This window comes from Coffea arabica, chromosome 6c, assembly GCF_036785885.1.
Source record: "Coffea arabica cultivar ET-39 chromosome 6c, Coffea Arabica ET-39 HiFi, whole genome shotgun sequence".
Taxonomy (NCBI): Eukaryota; Viridiplantae; Streptophyta; class Magnoliopsida; order Gentianales; family Rubiaceae; genus Coffea; species Coffea arabica.
This window is the reverse complement of record NC_092320.1, coordinates 56057898-56076930: the sequence shown is the minus strand read 5'-3', so window position 1 is coordinate 56076930 and position 19033 is coordinate 56057898. Positions and strand designations below refer to the sequence as shown.

The 19033-nt window shown below is 36.9% G+C and overlaps 1 protein-coding gene across 1 annotated transcript; it reads right to left on the bottom strand.

The window, feature by feature from the left end:
• Window positions 1-486: 486 nt before the first annotated feature.
• LOC140008809 (uncharacterized) lies at window positions 487-1416 on the bottom strand. Its single transcript, XM_072053695.1, has one exon. It carries the CDS (start codon window positions 1414-1416, stop codon window positions 487-489), a length of 930 nt encoding a protein of 309 aa, XP_071909796.1.
• Between the last annotated feature and the right edge of the window lie 17617 nt (window positions 1417-19033).

Sequence of the window (19033 nt, the reverse complement as noted above, 5' to 3'; positions counted from 1 at the left end):
ACTGAGCCCTTCTTAAATCGCAATTCTTAGCGAAGGTATTTGACACTCAAGTGGAAGAACAGCTTCAACACCATAAACAAGCGCGTATGGGGTCGCTTGCGTGGGAGTTCGAAAAGTAGTTCGGTATGTCCAAAATGCTTCTCCAATTCGAAGATGCCAATCCCTTCTCGATTTATTCACGATCTTCTTCAACAGATTACATAAGGTCTTGTTGAATGCTTCAGCGAGTCCATTTGCGGCAGCGTAGTACATGGACGAATTGTATTGTTTGAAATGAAACTTTTCGCAAAGTTTGTTCATTGCTACATTGCAAAAAGGTTTACCATTATCGGTGATGATATAACGTGGGACTCCATACCGATAAATGATATGCAAGCGAATGAAATCCACTACATTTTCCTTTTTAACCTCTCTTAGAGGAACCGCTTCAGCCCACTTTGAAAAGTAATCTGTCGCCGCCAAAATGAAAGTGTGTCCGCCGGAAGACTATGGAAGTGGTCCAACTATATCCAAACTCCAAGCATCGAACGGCCAAGAAGCCACAGTTGGGTGCAATGGTTCAGGGGGCTGATGGATGAAATTGCCATGAAATTGACATGCTTGACATTTTCTAGCAAAGTCAATGCAATCCTTTACCATTGTTGGCCAATAGTATCCCATTCTTTTAATACGAAAGTGTAATTTCGGGCCAGACTGGTGACCACCGCATATCCCAGAGTGAGCCTCCTCCATTGCTTGCATGGCCTCATCTTCTCCAAGACATCGTAGAAACACCCCATCGAATGACCTTCGGTAAAGCGTCCTTTTGTAGTAAATGAAACGTGGTGCTCGACAACGTATATCAACCCTTTTTTTAGGATCTTCTGGTAACTTTCCATGATTAAGATAATCAATGATGAGGTGACGCCACTCTTCCTTTTCGATCTCATGGACAAAAATATGATAAGTATTTTCTTCTTCACTATCATTACCTTCATCAAACATCAGAGGTATGACCCAATTTTGGCATATTGAAATCTGATTTCGATGAGAAGGTAGAGTGATCATGGACGCCACCCTTGCCAAAGAATCAGCTTGTTGGTTAAAATTTCTAGGGATATGTTCTATAGTGACATTACCTAAATATCCCATGAGTTGCCTTGCATACTTGTAATATGGGATCAATTCAGGTTTCTTGACATCATAAACACCAAGGAGTTGATTTACCACCAATTTTGAATCACCGTAGACTCTAAGATGCAACTGCTTCATGTCTACAGCCGTTTCAAGACCGAGGATCAACGCCTGATATTCAGCCACATTGTTGGAACACCGGCGTGTTAAAGTGAAAGAGTATGGCAATATATCTGCTTCAGGAGTATAAAAGACAACTCCCGCACCAGCTCCATCACGGTGAGCAGCTCCATCGAAATACATCGATCATGGAGATTCGACCATAAACACTTCTTCATCGGGAAGCTCATCAGTCAACTCCCACTCGGCAGGTATGGGATGATCGGCTAAAAAGTCTACCAATATTTGTCCTTTGACAGCCTTCGCAGGTACGTAAATAATTTCGAATTGTTGAAACTGGAGGTACCATCTCGCGAGCCGATCAGACAGTACAGGTTTTGCCATCACATATTTAATGAGATTAGACTTAGATATGAGTCGATGAGTCGAATAGTGTGTGCTTGAAAATAATGTTTTAATTTCTGAATGACAAATATAAGTGCCAAACACAACTTTTCGATGGGAGAGTAATTCAACTCATTGGGTGTCATCATCCGACTCAAGTAATGCAGCGCATTCTCCTTACCTTCATCATTTTCTTGAGCAAGTAAGGCCCCAACCGACCGTTCTTGAGCGAAAATATAAAGAATCAATGGTTTTTCTGGGATGGGTGCAGCCAACACTGGGGGATTCATGAGATACATTTTGAGGCTTGTAAAAGCATTCCTACACGACTCATCCCACTCAAAGGGTACCCCTTTCTTCATCAGTCTACTAAAGGGTTGGCATCGCCAGGCCAAATTAGAGATAAACCTCCGGATATATGCCAACTTCCCTTGAAGGCTCTTCAATTCATGAATATTTCGCGGTTCAGGCATGTTCACAATGGCATCAATTTTAGATCGATCGACTTCTATTCCCCGTTGATGAACGATGAAACCAAGAAATTTGCCAGAAGTGACTCCGAATGCGCACTTCAAAGGATTCATCTTTAATTGGTATCTCCGAAGGCGTTGGAAAACTCTTCGAAGGTTTTGAATATGATCCTCTCGCTTCTTTGATTTCACCACAAGGTCATCAACGTAGCACTCCACATTTCTATGGAGCATATCATCAAATATTCTTTGCATTGCCCTTTGATATGTCGCTCCAATATTTTTCAAGCCAAACGGCATTACTTTATAGCAATAAATTCCCTTGGGGGTGCGGAAAGCAGTTAGCTCCTCATCCTCAGGCGCCATACGTATTTGATTGTAGCCAGACGATCCATCGAGAAAAGATAGTGCTTCATGCCCGGTTGTAGCATCTACCATCAATTCTGTGATGGGAAGAGGAAAATCATCTTTGGGGCAAGTCTCGTTTAAGTCTCGAAAGTCAACACAAACTAGAATTTGCCCATTCTTCTTCCTTACAGGGACGATGCTTGAAATCCATGTTGGATATTTTACTTCTCGTATGAATCCGGTTTCAATCAATCGATTTATCTCATTTTCTATCAGAGGAATCAATTCGGGCCGAAAGCGCCTTTGCGTTTGCTTGACAGGTTTTGTTCCTCGCTTGACGGATAAATTATGAACGGCGACCCTTGGATCCAAACCAGGCATTTCTGAGTAATTCCAGGCAAAGACGTCCTTGAACTCGAGCAGCAAATCAACATACTCTTTTTCTTCTTCAGGAGTCATACAAGAGCTTATGTAAATTGGGCGAGTATCGTCGCTTGTGCCAAGGTTAATCTCTTTTAGCTCATCGACCGTATTTTTTACCCCTTGTTCAAGTTCAGCGGGAGCATCATCTGCATCTTCTTCTTCTTCTTCAAGATCACTGATCGTAATATGGTGACAGGAAGCCGTACTTTCTTGGCCATGTTCTTCAAAAATGGTTTCAATTCTTACATTGAATAAGTCTCCGTAGTGCATGAAGAAATTGGAGACTCGCTTTCTTGGTCTGTTCTTCTTTATTGGAGTAAGACTTTCTTCCCTGACAACTTGGTACTCTTGTTTCTTACTGCCTAATCTCTCATAGACGGGCGACTTCAGATTTTTCGGCTGCGGGCCAAGTCTGTCAAACACAGAAGTACGTTTTGACTTATTTCCCGATCGGTCGAACACAGATCTCTTTCGGCTTGTGACCTCCAGTTCTTCGTTCACATAGTTACAACTCGCTCTTTTGATCATTATACGAACAGGAGAGGGCGGTTGATAACCAAGACCCATCGATGAACTTTCAACATTATAGCCCCTTTCTTTCAACATTTTCTGCGTAGGTGTCAATCCGTGAATCCTCTCGCCAGTCACTTCAGGAGGGAGTTTGCCCAATGTATTCTTCTCATTTGGGTTATAACCCGCCTTAGCAAGAAATCTATAGGCGTTTGGATCAAAACCTTCTTGAGTCCGATTAGTTGGTAGCGAGTAATGTTCCACTGTCGGTTCTTCTTTGGGACGAACAAACCCTTGCAAGCTCACCTTCTCAATTTTAACAGGCTCTATCTTGGTGAGCGAAACATTTAATGTGTCATTTCTGATAAAAGAAGACCGACCTTCTTCTCTCTTTGATCTTGGAGTATACCGCAAAATGGGTACTTTGGAATCTTGACTTTCTTCCCTTACCGATTCCTTTCTTTTTGCTTCTTTGTGAAGATAAAATTTGACATCGGCAAAGTGAGTTTCGGCTTCCGTGAAAGGTTTGTCATCGGCAGTAACTTTCTTAACAATACCGTCTCGACAATATTTGAAACATTGATGCAGAGTAGATGGTATAATTTCATTCTCGTGAATCCAGGGCCTTCCCAAAAGCATGTTATAAGAGGTTTTGGCTTCAATGATATGAAATAACGCACTTGAAGACAGCTTACCAATGAGCAATTCAAGCCTTATGAGGCCAATTGCTCTTTGCCCCCTTGATTAAATCCTTGGATCATGAGGCGGCTCTGGGAGAGTTCATCACTTGAGATTCCTAACTCTTTCATAGCACGTACGGACATGATATTGACAGCAGATCCCCCATCAATGAGTACCCGACTCATCTTTTGTTCTCGAACATATGCACTAACAAACAAAGGTCGATTGTGGGTCTTGAACTCAACAGTTAAATCATCATCATCAAAAATGATGGTCGTTGCACAATCCACCAGTGGTTTATCATCGACTTTGAGTTTTTTCTCAAATTCAGTGCCAATTTGTGTGACTTGAGGATTTTCAGCTTTGACGACATTACAAGAAGTGAAATCATCGGTATCGTCACTTAAATACCCCTTGGGTATAAATTCTCTCAGTGTCACGGGCTGCCGAACCTCTTGAAAGCACTGAAAATCTGAAGGAATTGGTTTTATGGCCACTCTCTTTTGTTTCTTTGTTGCATTTTGTCGTTTCATCGTTACTTTTGGCTTTGTCGAATGGATGCTTTTCGAAAAGATGTACTTCTTTATTCTTGGCTTGCAAGTTCTCTTTCGAGTGACTAAAGTCCATCCTTCATTATCATCTTCGACAACATCTTCAATTGACGATTTTTCAAACTCCGTTTGTACAGACAGAGCACTGCTTGATGTGGGTAGAACTTCTATCGGGCAACACACAGATCCAAACATTATTGTTGTTTGGTTTGCCAATGCTTTATCCTCCTCAAGAAGGATTTTTCCTTGGCGGGCTAATTCCATAATTTTGTCCTTAAAGACAAAGCATTTAGTGAGAGGGTGACCAATCAAGCGGTGATAACAGCAGTAATTCGGATCATTGACTTGACCGGCTTCCTCCGGACGCTTCATGTCGGGAAGTTCAAGGAGTTTCTTCTTGAAAAGATCATCAAACATTCCTTGTAAGTCGGACTCAAGGAAAGGGTACTCCCTTTCTTGCATCTCTTTTAAAGTGGGTCTTCTTACTGATCTATTCTGGGAGGAATCTAATTTCTCAGTGATCTTTCGGCTCACTTTGGTAGCAATTTTCATGGGAGCTGTGTTTATTGCCATGGACTCCTTATTATTGAATCTTGAAGGAGGCTTGCCCCCTTTTCTATTTTCTTGTCTTTCATTGTTTTGCCGAGGTGGCTGTACTCGCGAAATTTGAATAGGAAACCCATCAGTTGCATTGGCCGTGATGCTTAACTCCATGTCATGAGCACGAGTAGCTAATTCTTCAAATGTGTTTGGGCGTATACCCTGCAAAATGTAACTTAGGCTCCAATGCATTTCTCGAATGCACATTTCTATGGCAGAGGGTTCAGACAGCCTGTCCTTGCAGTTGAGACTCAGACTTCTCCACCTATCAATGTAGTTGACCACAGGTTCATCCTTCCATTGACGAGTGTTAGTCAACTCCAGCATACTGACGGTTCTTCTAGTGCTGTAGAAGCGATTCAAGAACTCTTGTTCCAACTGTTCCCAACTGTCGATGGACCCCGGAGTGAGATCAGTGTACCAATCAAACGCGTTGCCCTTCAAGGATCGGACGAACTGTTTGACTAGCAGGTCACCATAGGTTCCAACGTTATTGCAGGTTTCGACAAAATGGGCCACATGTTGTTTTGGATTGCCTTTCCCATCGAACTGTTGAAACTTAGGCGGTTGATATCCAGCAGGTATTGCTAGATTGTCAATTCTAGCAGTGTAAGGTTTGGAGTAGGTGAAACTCGATCTTGAACTACCCCCATTTTTGTCTTTGATCACGCCTTCAACAAGTTCCTTCAACTGTTCTACGGGAATAGTTCCCTCGGCGGTCACATGTACTTCCTTCACCTTGTCTTTACCTTTAGATGAGAGATTTTCACGCTCTTGGTTCTCCTTAGAATTCATATGGCTTCCCTCAGGAGCGTGGTCCTTTTGGGTGAGCAGTTGAGCGATAAGAGCATCTTGGTCCTTGATGTGTTTCATCATGGTTTTCATCATTTTGGACATGTTCGAAACTTGTTCTTCGAGACTCAAAGTATTTGTCATCATGGCAGGCATTGCAGCAGAAAAAGCAGCAGAATCTTCAATACAAAATCTTGAATGAAGAGTTTCATGTGAAGAGGCTGATCCAGTGCTTGATGAATCATCGTCATGCTTATAAAATTTGGGTTCGGATCCAAATTCGAGCATGGCAAGAGCCTTCTCAATCGAGGTGAAAACGTCTTGGACCCCCATCGTGGAGAAATAGCTCATTTGTGATGTTGGCCCGAAGACGGGAGTTGGCGCCGAGGGTTCCATGCTACTTTGGGTGGAGGCTCTCGTCATACTCCTTGTCACGGGGCCAATAATGCGGGTATTGGTAGCAACGTGTGCAGCTTCCTGAACAGGCTTAGCATCAGTAGCCTTGGAACGTGCAATCACGATTTTGTTGCTCTTTGGTGCCATTGGTGATAGAGGTAGTTGAATATTCGAGGGGAAGAGATGGAAGGCAGAGATGGTCCCACCGGGCGTGCCAAAAATTTGTACGCGATAAAAATTTCAAGTCTGCAAAACGACAAGAAAAAGAAATACACGACAAATATGTACTATATAAACTTAGAAAAAATATGTAGGTACAATCTCTGAAAGTTTCTCGAACTTATGGAGAGCTTCCTTCGATTCTTCTCCTCGAACACCAATCCAAGGGCTTCGCCGCTTGTTCTTGGATCAACCACCGACTCCTTCAAATCTTGATATGGAAGATTTGAAGGATTTGAAAATACTTGAAGGCTCAAGCCTTGATATGCGGAAGACTTGAGGAGCTTTGAGACCCAGACCTTCGTAGCTTGAGGCTTCAATACTTGAGTGTATGAGATGCTTCTTGATATCTCTGTGTCCCCTTAACTTGGTTGAGAGACCTCTATTTATAGTTGTAGCAAGAGGTGGAGGTTGAGATCATGTACACCACTCTACTTGCCTAGCAAGACGTACAGTCATATTAGGACTGTGCCAGCTAAATATTATCTCTTCATTAATAAAGAGATAAGTAATTTTTCGATTGGCCAGACTTGTGGGGACACGTGACGTGGCGCCATTTTACTGGCCAGGCCATTGCAGTATATAAGAGATATACTTGGATTAAACAATTCTAAATATTATCCCTTTAATAAGAAATAAATATTTAGATATTTATCCAATAAATACATGATATGATATGATTTGGTTGGTGGAGATACCCCTGCAATTTGAATTGATTTGGAACACCTCACCCTGACACGTGGCAAAATATAATTGACTGCTTAATATCCAAATTTTCCAAGTGTACATGACATATGACAATATCCGATTGGACAAAAATATTTCAATAGATCAATGGTAATTTTTAGAATTTAATTAAAATTCCATTGTCTACAGATACATACTACATGTTGGAAATATTGTAAACAACTAATATGAACTAAACAAACGTTGAGATTTTGAGGCGTGAAAAACACTTTTCTTAAGGTGTTATTAGCTTCTATATTAGGCAAATTATATCTAAGATACAACAAAGTCTAAGACCTATCAATGAAAAATGATTTAATTCTATCAAAGTTCTACTATTTAAAGAATTGAGCCACCTATTCAAGATACCATCAAAGGATGCAATCCTTATTGAAGAGGAGTATAGGTAGTTAACCATTTAACAGATATGTCTGTTTAAATGTAATTGTCATTAACTACCTCTAATTAATTACCTAAAATATTAATTAATTAGCACCCTTGCCAAGATGTTTTATATATCTTCCAATTCATATTCAAGTGAATGAAATATAAATTAAAATAACTTTCCCACCAAACTTTCCCTCCAACCTAATATTTGAGACAAATTTGTTAAGAAAAGAAGACAAGGACATATATAGACAATGAACACTCTATTCTCTTTCAAAATTGTTTTGGACTTATATATGTATATATGACTCAAAACCCCATTCTAACACGAGGTCTTACTCTTCTTTACTTCTGTCGCAATTCGTTTTTTTTTTTGGTAAGTTAAAATTTATTCCCAAGTAATTGTATGTTATAATCAATACAATAAAACTGATCCACAAGGTAGGATTAAATAGACAAAGAGACGTGAACAACCAAAAACCAGCCAAAATTACAATCAAACAGCAGTTAAAGCCGAAATATGGATTGAGACAAGTTTCATCCCGTTGCAGCCACATATTGCATTGAGACTTAGTGATCCCTGTCAAGCACATCAGCCTACTTCCCACTAAGGAGCACACTTGTTTCTGTAGACTTATAGCATCAATGCAAGTGTTTGTGAATATCCTTTGATTTATTTCATTCCAAACACACTAAACTGCAGAAGGTAGTACCAGTTTACGCATCAAATTTTGGAAACTTTTGGCTTTCAGTCATGGTAGCCCAACTAATAGTCTCCTGCCAACTACCTTCAAACCATATGATATTGCATTTCTCCAATAAATACTGCCATAATCTGTAAGTGAATGGACCAGAGAAAAATAGGTGATCATAACTTTCAACGTTGGCACAACAAAACACACATGAAACTGATGCAATAAAAATTAATTGCAATTCCTGTCATACGCAATGACGATACTTGTAATTGAACGACAACCACTGAGTTGATTGGTGGATTTTTTTGTCAACTCTTAGGGTCCGTTTGGTTGGACTGAAAATATTATTTTCCTCCATAGAAGTCATTTTCCTGGAAAATCACTTCCTTTCCTATAATTTTCCAGTGTTTGGTTATTTAGTGAAAATATTTTCCAAATTTCTTTTTTCATCATTTTCCGGTGTTTGGTTTGTCAGTGAAAATATTTTCTGATATGTTTGTTAATATGTTGCAAATGTTTTTCTACTTTCAAAACATTCATTTTATTACAAGTTATTTTTAGTTTCTATCCATTATAATCATATTATCATTTTTATAAAATATTTATTCATATTACACCATGAATTCTTAAATGGAATTACTAATGATACTAATTAATTGATTTTTTATCTTCCTTTTAAAAAAAAACATTAAAATTGGATGCCGCAACATTTTTTTTGTTGTCTCAAATCTGTGATCCTAAAAAAAATTAAATAACCTCTGCACTAGAGGTAACATCTTTCGTGAAATGAACTAAATAAAACACAAGTTGTTTGGATGTTTGGTAACTTTGCCAGTATCTTTGCAAAACTTTGACCATTGCAGCAATCGATTGCAAGGATACAGCTGCCTAATTGAGACAAATCTGGGTATCTTTCAAGATCTTCAATGTGAAATATAAAACCAAAGGAGCAACGAGAACTTGCAATGCTTAGATGCCTCAGTTCCTTCATCATCCAGATTGTGTTTGCCAACACAACACAAGTTGTAGCTCCCTTCAACTGAAAAGTTTCTAACCTCGAGAGTTTGCATATCGCAGACGGGATGGACTTTACACCACATTGAATCACCAAGTATCTCAAGTGAACCAGCAATACTACCTCCATTGGAAAGTTCTGACCAAGATCATAGTCCCCTAAGTCCAACGCTTTGAGAAGTTTAAATATCCGAAACATGAATGAAAAATCATGCTTCTGTTCAAGCACAAAAGGAGTCTTAGGAAAGAAGAGCAAACAGCGTAAATGAGGACAGAAGAACCTCGACTTCTTAAAGGCCATTGCATCAGCATAGATACTCAACCTGCAGTGGCGGAGCCAGAAAAAAATCTTACTGGCGGCAAAAATAACACTAAAATTTTTTATCTACTATTTTTTTAATTTTTAAGCAAAAAAAATAATAAATTCACCAACAAGTACAAATGATATGTATATTCCATGAAAAATATAAAAAGACAAACTCAAAATTATTAATGTAATAATCATGAGGTTGACATGGTCTCTTTTGTAAGTAATATCTCCGAATTTCATCTTGAAGGTTTGGCTGATAATCCCCAATTTTTTTTTGGGCTGGATCCGCAGGTAATTCATCTAAGTTAATCCCCAAGTAACTTCTTTTATTGTCATTTTTCGCACTTTCATTATCCTTGGCTTCTTCTTTATTAGATGACTCTTTTTCCATTGATTTCTTCTTGAAATATCTCTCCATAGCTAAAGAAATTAAAATCAATATATAAGATACTAATCCAATTAAAATATTAAATGTACAATAAAATCTATCCAAGAACTATTTTACAAGTTAAAGTTATTTATTAAATGACTTATTTATTCATTACTATATCAAATCATTAATCACAACACATGAACCTAATCAAGTTAATTAGACAAAAGGATCCATACAAGAATAATTTAAAAGTTAAAATATATGTCAAACGGTCCTCTATTCATCATTACATTAACTCCAATATAAGAAACTAATCAAGGAAAATAAAAAATAAATTATAAATCCATAAAATCACCATTTCACAAGTTAAAATATTTATCAAATAACCCATTTATTAGTTATTACATTAACTAATCAATTTTCAAATTTCTTTAAAACAGTAATACTCTCATGCTCTAGCAATATATTTGCAAACAAATTTAAAATAATAATAATAATAAGTAATTGTTTAGAACCTGATTTTGATGGTCTCCTAAAGTTGGTAAAAAGAGCTGCAAATCAGTGGCGGACCCAGGTCCCAAAAGATCAATTGATTCTAATGCAATCTCTAAATCGAATGAAGTGATCAAGAGAAAGAGTAACAAACTTTGGTTGTGGAAGAAAAAGTGGCAATCGTGTGTTGGCGAGTGGGGACAACCAAAAGCCAGAAGAGTAAATGGAACTTGGGGAGTGGGGACAAAGGAAGTAAATGATTAATAATGATTGGATGAAGTGATAAATAAAAAGAATTGTTAGTTGGGTGTGGAAGAAGAGGGGTCAACGGTTGTGAAAGGAAATGGGGGACCAGAGGAGTAAATAGAACTTGGGAAGTGGAGACTAAAAGTAATGACTAATATAATTGGTACTTGGCCCTGTTGGGGGCAAAATGGGGACCAGAGGAAGAAAGTGGATGATATAAATTTTATGATCCATTCTTTCACATTTTTTTTAAAAAAAATTCTGGGGGCACCTTTAAAATTATGTCAAAATTATAGAACTATTATAGGAATTTAAGGGGGGCAGTGGGGGCCCGTGCCCCCTTTAAATCCGTCCCTGCCAACCTGTATGGGTTGTATGGTGCAGTAAAAGTATAAAGCTCATCATACCCATGTAAAATATGCAAAAAACTTTCTTCTTTGGCTTTCCTAATGACAAATTCATGTAACAAGTGATGAATTTGGCAAGTTTTCACCCCATATTTGCTGTTTCTGCTTTTCTTTTAAGTTTTTTCTCCTTTCACTTTTCCCCCTGGTTTAATTTCAATGAGTGAGGACACTATTTCATTCCGGATTTAAATATTGTCAGTTTTTATTGTGAAGTTTTTTTTCATGCCTTTGCAAAGTAATCAAATGTTGTAAACTACTTTGCTGCTGTCCTCATATGGGGCTTCTGCTGAATGCACTTTTGCAGCTGCAGTGGCGGATAAATTTTGGGAATTTCTTGAATCCTGCCTACTGCCAAGAGATCATAATGTTTGACATGTGATAAGAGCTGCAAAGACATAAGTTGCATTCCTCTACTTCAACAAACTGGTAAAACATTGACATCATATCAGTCCCAGCCCCAAAGCTGTGAAAGTTGTGTGAAAGGAAAATAACTTCAGAATGATAGATAAGGAAGTTATTTTCATTCTCTCGGTGTACGTTCTTTTCCATCGGAAATTATTTTTCCAAATTAATTGACAACCAAACAACGAAAAATGTGAAAAATGTTTTTCGGAAAACATTTTCCACCCAAACAAACAGACCCTTAATACGCAACATTTTGAGAGAAAAAGAAAAAGTCCAACTCCTAATATTACCCTCTGCTATTAATTTTGTGAGTGTAACGTAGTGTTTGATTGCAAGGAAAAGTATGAAAATGCAAAAATTAGTCTGTTATCATTTCTTTCATATTATCAAAACCTCAACTTGAAATTAATAGATCTAGGCGTTCCACCAGTTTATGTTTGTAAAGATGACAAATTAGAAATTGATAAGTGCATATTTTACATTTTTCAGTGTGTTTTATTTGTTAGTTTTGGTGTGTTTTAACTATTTTTATAACTAATTAACTAAGTTTCTAGTGAAAATATGTATTTTGTGGTTTAAGTGGTAAAAATTGCATTTCTATAGATTTTAATGGTGAAACCTTCATATTTTTGTATGTTTAATGATTCAATCATCAAATGGCATGAAATGAGAAGATGATTGATGATTGATGATGATTTGAAGTGATAAAAAGAAGACATGAAGTGCAAAATATTCAAAGAATGAAATGCAAATTAAACAGCTTTGACACCTTGTAGTATTTTGGTTATATCTTGAGGTACAAGCATTGAATTGAGGTGATTCTTATACCATTTGAAGCTAAGAGATAGACATATATTTTGCATGAAGATATCAAAGTCTAGTTTAGTTGTTTTCTTAGTCAAAAGGTCGAAATACTAAAGTGCAATTTCATTGTCGAAAGCTAAAATAGAGTTCTGACCATTTGAGGGTATTTTGGTCATTTTTTGGTCTGTAAAGCTCCAATTTGGATAATTCTTGATGCATTAGAAAGCTAACTCAAAGGGCTACAATGTTCATGTTTTGTAAAAGAGCTAGTTAAGCTTCTATCATTGAGAAATATCAATTGAAATTGGACTAAAAACAAAGCAAAGATGAATTCTGCCCAGAAAGTGCAAATATGTAGAAGCAATACATGGGTAGGCAATACGTGACCTAAGGTCACATTTTCAAGTTGCGTATTCATCATTTTCTGCTACAACTTATTCTTTGTTCGCACAACCTTTCTAACTCATCTACAACTCAAATTCTGACTGTATCTAACCAAGAAAAGTGTGGAAATTTGGAGAACAACTCTTGATGACTTCAAAAGCCAACTTTGCCAACTAAAAAACAACTCACCTTGGGCTTGGATTCTCTATAAATAGCAGCCTTTGGAGAACATTGACACAACTTTGGAAGGCTAGTGAAAGTCACCAAAAATATAGTGTTCACTAGAATTTCCTTACTTCATTAGTTAGGGTAGTATAGTATAGTTAGTGTAGTTTATCCATCTTGTATCTGTAATTAGATTTAGATGAAGATTTGAAGAGCAAAAATGAAGAGTTAGAGATCAAGTGACAAGGGTGACTTCTCTTGTATCACTTTCTCTTTTATATTTAAGTTCATGTTTAACTATAATACAAGTTTGGATCTTGTTCTTTATGTTTAGTTAAAGTTTATGCCTAGAATTATGGATGAACTTTCTATATCTTGTTAGTGATGTTTACTTGGTTATTTGGTAATATTATTTTGAACAAGTTATTTATCACTTTTGCTTTTCTAATCCTGATTAACCAGTCATTAATTGTGATAATCTAAATGTGTTAAGTTTGCAATGAAAATTGAAATTTAATACTAATTTAAAGAAATGATAAACTTAGGGAGTTCACTCATGAAAGTAGAGGTGCATCTTTGTTGCTGACTTGTTTCATATAATTTCATAGAAAAAATAAACTTGTACTTAATTCATAACCACGAGAGTACGTATGACTTAATTACAAGTATATTTGATTCACTACGAGAGTAGGTTTCATATATATAAGGAAATTACGTCATAACTAGTCAAGATAATAGTATTCACTTAATCGGTAACTTTACTTACAAGAATAGTAGTGAATTCCATACCTCTAAGAGCTTTCTATTTTTTTTTTTTTACTTTTATAGTGTAGATTTAATTTCTTATACTTGTGATAGTCTAAATAATAAAGGAGTTTGAAAATCACCGGTAATTGAAATTCTTTCCTGTAAGTTCGACCCTTAATACCCTATATTCAATCGTGACTCGTATACTTACAAAAAATTGCGTGTGGGGTAGGAACTTATAAATGTAAAACTTGACTGTGAAATGAGCTAATTGTTATATGTATACCCCGCGCTCGTCAGAAATTATTAGAACCTTGACATATTTATATGTCATCTTTGAATGAGCATCTTCGTCTGCGTTATATGAGAGATCCATGACATTTGTAGCAGTAAGAGTGATTACAAGAAAGAAAATAGAATCAAAATGCCTACACTTTCATAAAGAGACATTGACTCTTTGTGTGCTTTTCTTTACAGGTTCGCAATGAATTGCGCAAATATGTTCCTATTAAATATAGTTTTTGAGAATTTTATGAGGAACACAACGTGTCTAATTTTCTTTGGAAAACATTGTACTCGATTAGTTTTGAGAATATTATGTGGAAATGCCCTTGCTGCTTTCCAAGTTTTGTTGTCAACATTTAGGTTCAATTCATGTTCTTTTTATTATTAACAGACAAAAGGCTCATTCTAGGTTCTACAGAACATGTCCAGAGTGTCTCTCATTAAAGTAGTGCTAGTGTCAAGATATAGGTTCAATGCGTGTTCTTTCTATTATTGTCAGACAAAAGGCTCTTTTCTAGGTGCTGTAGAACATGTCCAGAGTGTCTCTCATTAGAGTTGCTAGTGTCGTGTTTTATCTAGTGTTGCAAATGAGTCGAGTCGAGTTGAATTTTGATCTAATTGAACCGAGTCTCGACTCAATTGACCAAGTTCAAACTCTAGCTCGTGTTTGATGATCTTTCAATGTAAAGTTCGATCTTGAATTCAACCTAAAATTCAAGTCTAGACGAGTTCGAGCTTGAGCTCAAACTTAAAACAATTAAAAATAATTATTTTATTTTTTAAAAAATGAATAATATAGTAATTTTTTCTCAACAAATAATAAAATATTAGGAATATATATAATTTCATTATATATATATAATCGAGCAATCTTGTGAGTTAACGAATTGAGTATTTTTGAACTCGAACTGGAGCTCGAATTAAATTCAAGTTTAGTGTTGAGCAAGCTCGGCTCATGCCTGAACTTTTAATCTTTGCCTTATTAAGTATTAAGTTTTGAGTATTGTATTTTTTTATTAAAATAAGTGGGGGATTGTTCGATATTTCAATAAAAAATATCACATGTTTATTTTGAATTCAAACACAATAAGTTACAAATTCTTTAATGAATTTTCAGTTACAAATTCGATCATTCAAAAAGTGTAACTTATGTCTTAAAAAGAGATTTATGTCTTGAATTGTATAACCTACGTAATGATTAGGGTTATGAATTCATTTAGTGAATTTTTTTCCCATTATAAAATGAACCTAGACTTTTCAATTTGTAGCTGAAATACGAGATGTTATATGACGACCCCACCTCCCTCTAGAGCGTACCCAAGGGTTTGGTGGACCGCCTGCCTAACTCTCTCCAGGACTCACTCACTAACAATCTTGGAATAGTTTGTTACGCCTCTAGATTGACATAAAAGTTCTATTAATTCAACCAAGAATTTCAACTTAATTTACAACCCAAAAGTGAAACATAGGATTACAGTACCAAACCTCCAAAATATATTCCATCTATAAAAATACGAGTACATGAAAATTATACACCCTAGTTCATGCTTACTTGCTCCGATCTCCACTGATGTAAGGAAAACAAAACTAAAGGAATGAGCTAAAAGCCCAGTGAGGTTCCCAAACAAGCAATCAAGTAGAAAAACCATGGAAGTATTGCATTTAACAGTTTGAACATTTTGCACAATAATAAACACTCATTCAAGAAATAAACATTCAATCATTGGAAGGATACGTGCTCACTTGGAGCCATCATTCAGTTATTCAGTCTCCGGCCATTTCTCTTATTCCTCCTATATTTGAAAACATTTAAACTGAAAACTCTTTCAGTATTCATTTCATTCAATCGGTTATTTCATTCATTGCGTTTCATTTACTGGATAGTTCTCCACTAGATTTCGTGGTAATGTTCGAGTATACGAAAACACTGTCCCAGACTCACCAGCCGCTCGACTAAATCCGTTTTTGGCTCGAGTCGACTGGCAATGAAGGGCAAGGGCCCAGTTCAGCCAAAGTCTTACATTCATGCACAAATGACATTTAATCATTTGATCATTGAAAATTTTACGTTCACTTAGGTCGAGTGCGATAAAGTACAGACTCGCCTATTGAAAATTCATTTAACATTCATTGAAAAGTATTTAACATTCAAGCAAACATTCACAACAATCCACATAGACATTGGAAGCACAACATACAAGGAACATTCACTTTTTAAAGTAGAACAACGCTAAACATTCAACTCCGAGTCGTGCTCGTTCCCACCATTAAACCCTAAAAGTAACTAAGACAAATATCATGGTTCGATCATTCAAAATTTAGGTTAATAAGGTGATCACTTTAGCATTAATCATGAGTCATACACCTAATCTAAATTCGGCCTCTCGAAACACAAACCTCAAAGACAAACTTGAAAGCCAATCGAAGAATGTCCAAATGCATTCTAGGGTTATGGTTCAAGTAAGTTATTCGTTTGAAAAGAAAACACTTGAATGCAAAAGGTGTAAGAAACCATGAGAAAAAGATTATATATATATATATATATGTTAGATCTGGCCCCAGGAAATTGACAAAAGGATTTGTAGCAACTCCCAAAGACAAATAACAAAGCAGAAATAAGTAAAACAAGAACACAAGAATTTACGTGGTTCGGTCAAATTGACCTACGTCCACGGGCGGAGGAGGAGCAATATTTTACTATGAAAAAGGGAGTACAAAAGATGTCTTAGGAAAGTGTTCCTAGGCCCAAAACACCTAATACTAAAACACAAGAGAGACCAAAAGTATTTAACTAAACAAAAGGCTTAATGACCCAAAGGCCCAAATAGCCCACTAATGCTCTCTTGGTCTTGGTGCACTTAACCCCATCACAGGCCCACTATATTTATAGACAATCAAGGGAAAGGTTCCCTTATACAAAAGCTGATGTGAGATAACGCCACACTAACAAATCTCCACCTTGGCGTGTCCCCAATATCAACAGTAGCAAAACTGCTCCACCTTCTCCACATAAGCCCCAATGGGCTCATCAACAACGAATACCAACCCAATTCAAGCATTGTTTGAACTTGTAAACTGGAAGAGATTTCGTAAATATGTCAGTAGGATTCTCCTTGGTACTGATTTTCTGAACAAGGACTTTTCCCTCAGCAATAGTATCTCGAATGAAATGAAATTTCACATCAATGTGCTTCATCCTCTCATGATACATCTGGTCTTTAGTCAAATAAATGGCACTTTGACTATCACAGTAAATAGTAGTAACACCTTGATACAAACTAAGTTCGCCAAACAGACTCTTCAACCACAAGGCTTCTTTGATTGCCTCAGTCATGGCCATATATTTTGCCTTCGTAGTAGATAAAGCTACAACGGGTTGTAAAGTAGCTTTCCAACTAACTGCACAACCGCCAATGCAAAATACATAATCTGAAAGTGATCTTCTCCTGTCAAGATCCCTAGTATAGTCAGAATCTACAAAACCAACCAAAGTGTCATTATTTCTTCCAAACTCCAAATTACAATTTGAAGTTCCTCGCAAGTATCTGAGAATCCATTTCACAGCCTGCCAATGTGCTTTTCCGGGACACGACATATACCTGCTAACCACACTGACTGCTTGTGTAATATCTGGACGAGTACAAACCATTGCATACATAATGCTGACAACTGCGTTGGAATAAGGAACCCGTGCCATATACTCTTCCTCTTCAACTGACTGTGGCGACTGAGTAACAGATAGTCGAACATGACTAGCAAGAGCAGTAGTCACAGGTTTAGCATATTTCATGCCAAATTTCTCCAAAACATTTTCAAGATAATTTTCTTGAGTCAAGAATAATTTTCCAGCTCCTCGGTCTCTTTTGATCTCCATGCCAAGAATTTTCTTAACCGCTCCCAAATGTTTCATGTCAAATTCAATACTTAACTGCAACTTCAAAGTGTGAATTTCTGACAAATTCTTGGCAACAATGAGCATGTCATCAACATAAAGCAGCAAATAAATCAAAGAACCATCATCTAACTTCCAGAAGTAAACGCAACTATCATACATGCTCCTTGAATAACCATGACTCAACATAAAAGTGTCAAATCTCTTATACCACTGTATTGGAGACTGTTTCAATCCATATAAGGATTTTTTTAACAAACAAATATGATCTTCCTTTCCTTCAATTTCAAATCCCTGAGGTTGTTTCATATAAATTTTTTCTTCAAGTTCACCATGTAAAAAAGCTGTCTTAACATCAAGTTGCTCCAACTCCAAATCATACATGGCAATTAGAGCAAGCAAAACACGAATAGAGTTATGCTTAACAACAGGTGAAAATACTTCATTAAAATTAACACCTTGTACCTGACTATAGCCCTTTGCAACCAAACGTGCTTTATACCTTGCATCTTCAACTCCTGGAATACCTTCTTTTTTCTTGAATACCCATTTGCATCTAACAATTTTCTTACATGGAGGCGGCTTCACAAGAATCCAAGTCCCATTTCGATGAAGGGACTCAATTTCTTCATTCATCGCAACCAACCACCTAGCAAAATCATCACAAGAAATCACATCTGAATAAGTAGTAGGCTCATCAACTACATCAGTTTCTTCTGTGATAGACAAAGCATATACAACCAAATTTGCATATCTTTGTGGTGGTCGAATATCCGTCCTTAGTCTATCTCTGGCAATAGAATATTCTTCTTCTTCTAAATTATTTTCATCAGTAGATTCAGATGCATCTACTGGCACTTGTTGAATAGAAGGACCAGAACTACCAATCTCAAGCTCCACCTGCTTCTGCATACTATCATCTGTTTGACAAGAACTAGAAGACTCCTTCTTGGAAGATAACATAGAGAATTCATCAAAAGTAACGTCTCTACTGATTATAAATTTTAGAGATTTAGGATCAGAACACCATAATTTGTATCCTTTCACCCCAGAAGCATAACCAAGGAAAATACACTTTTTAGCACGAGATTCCA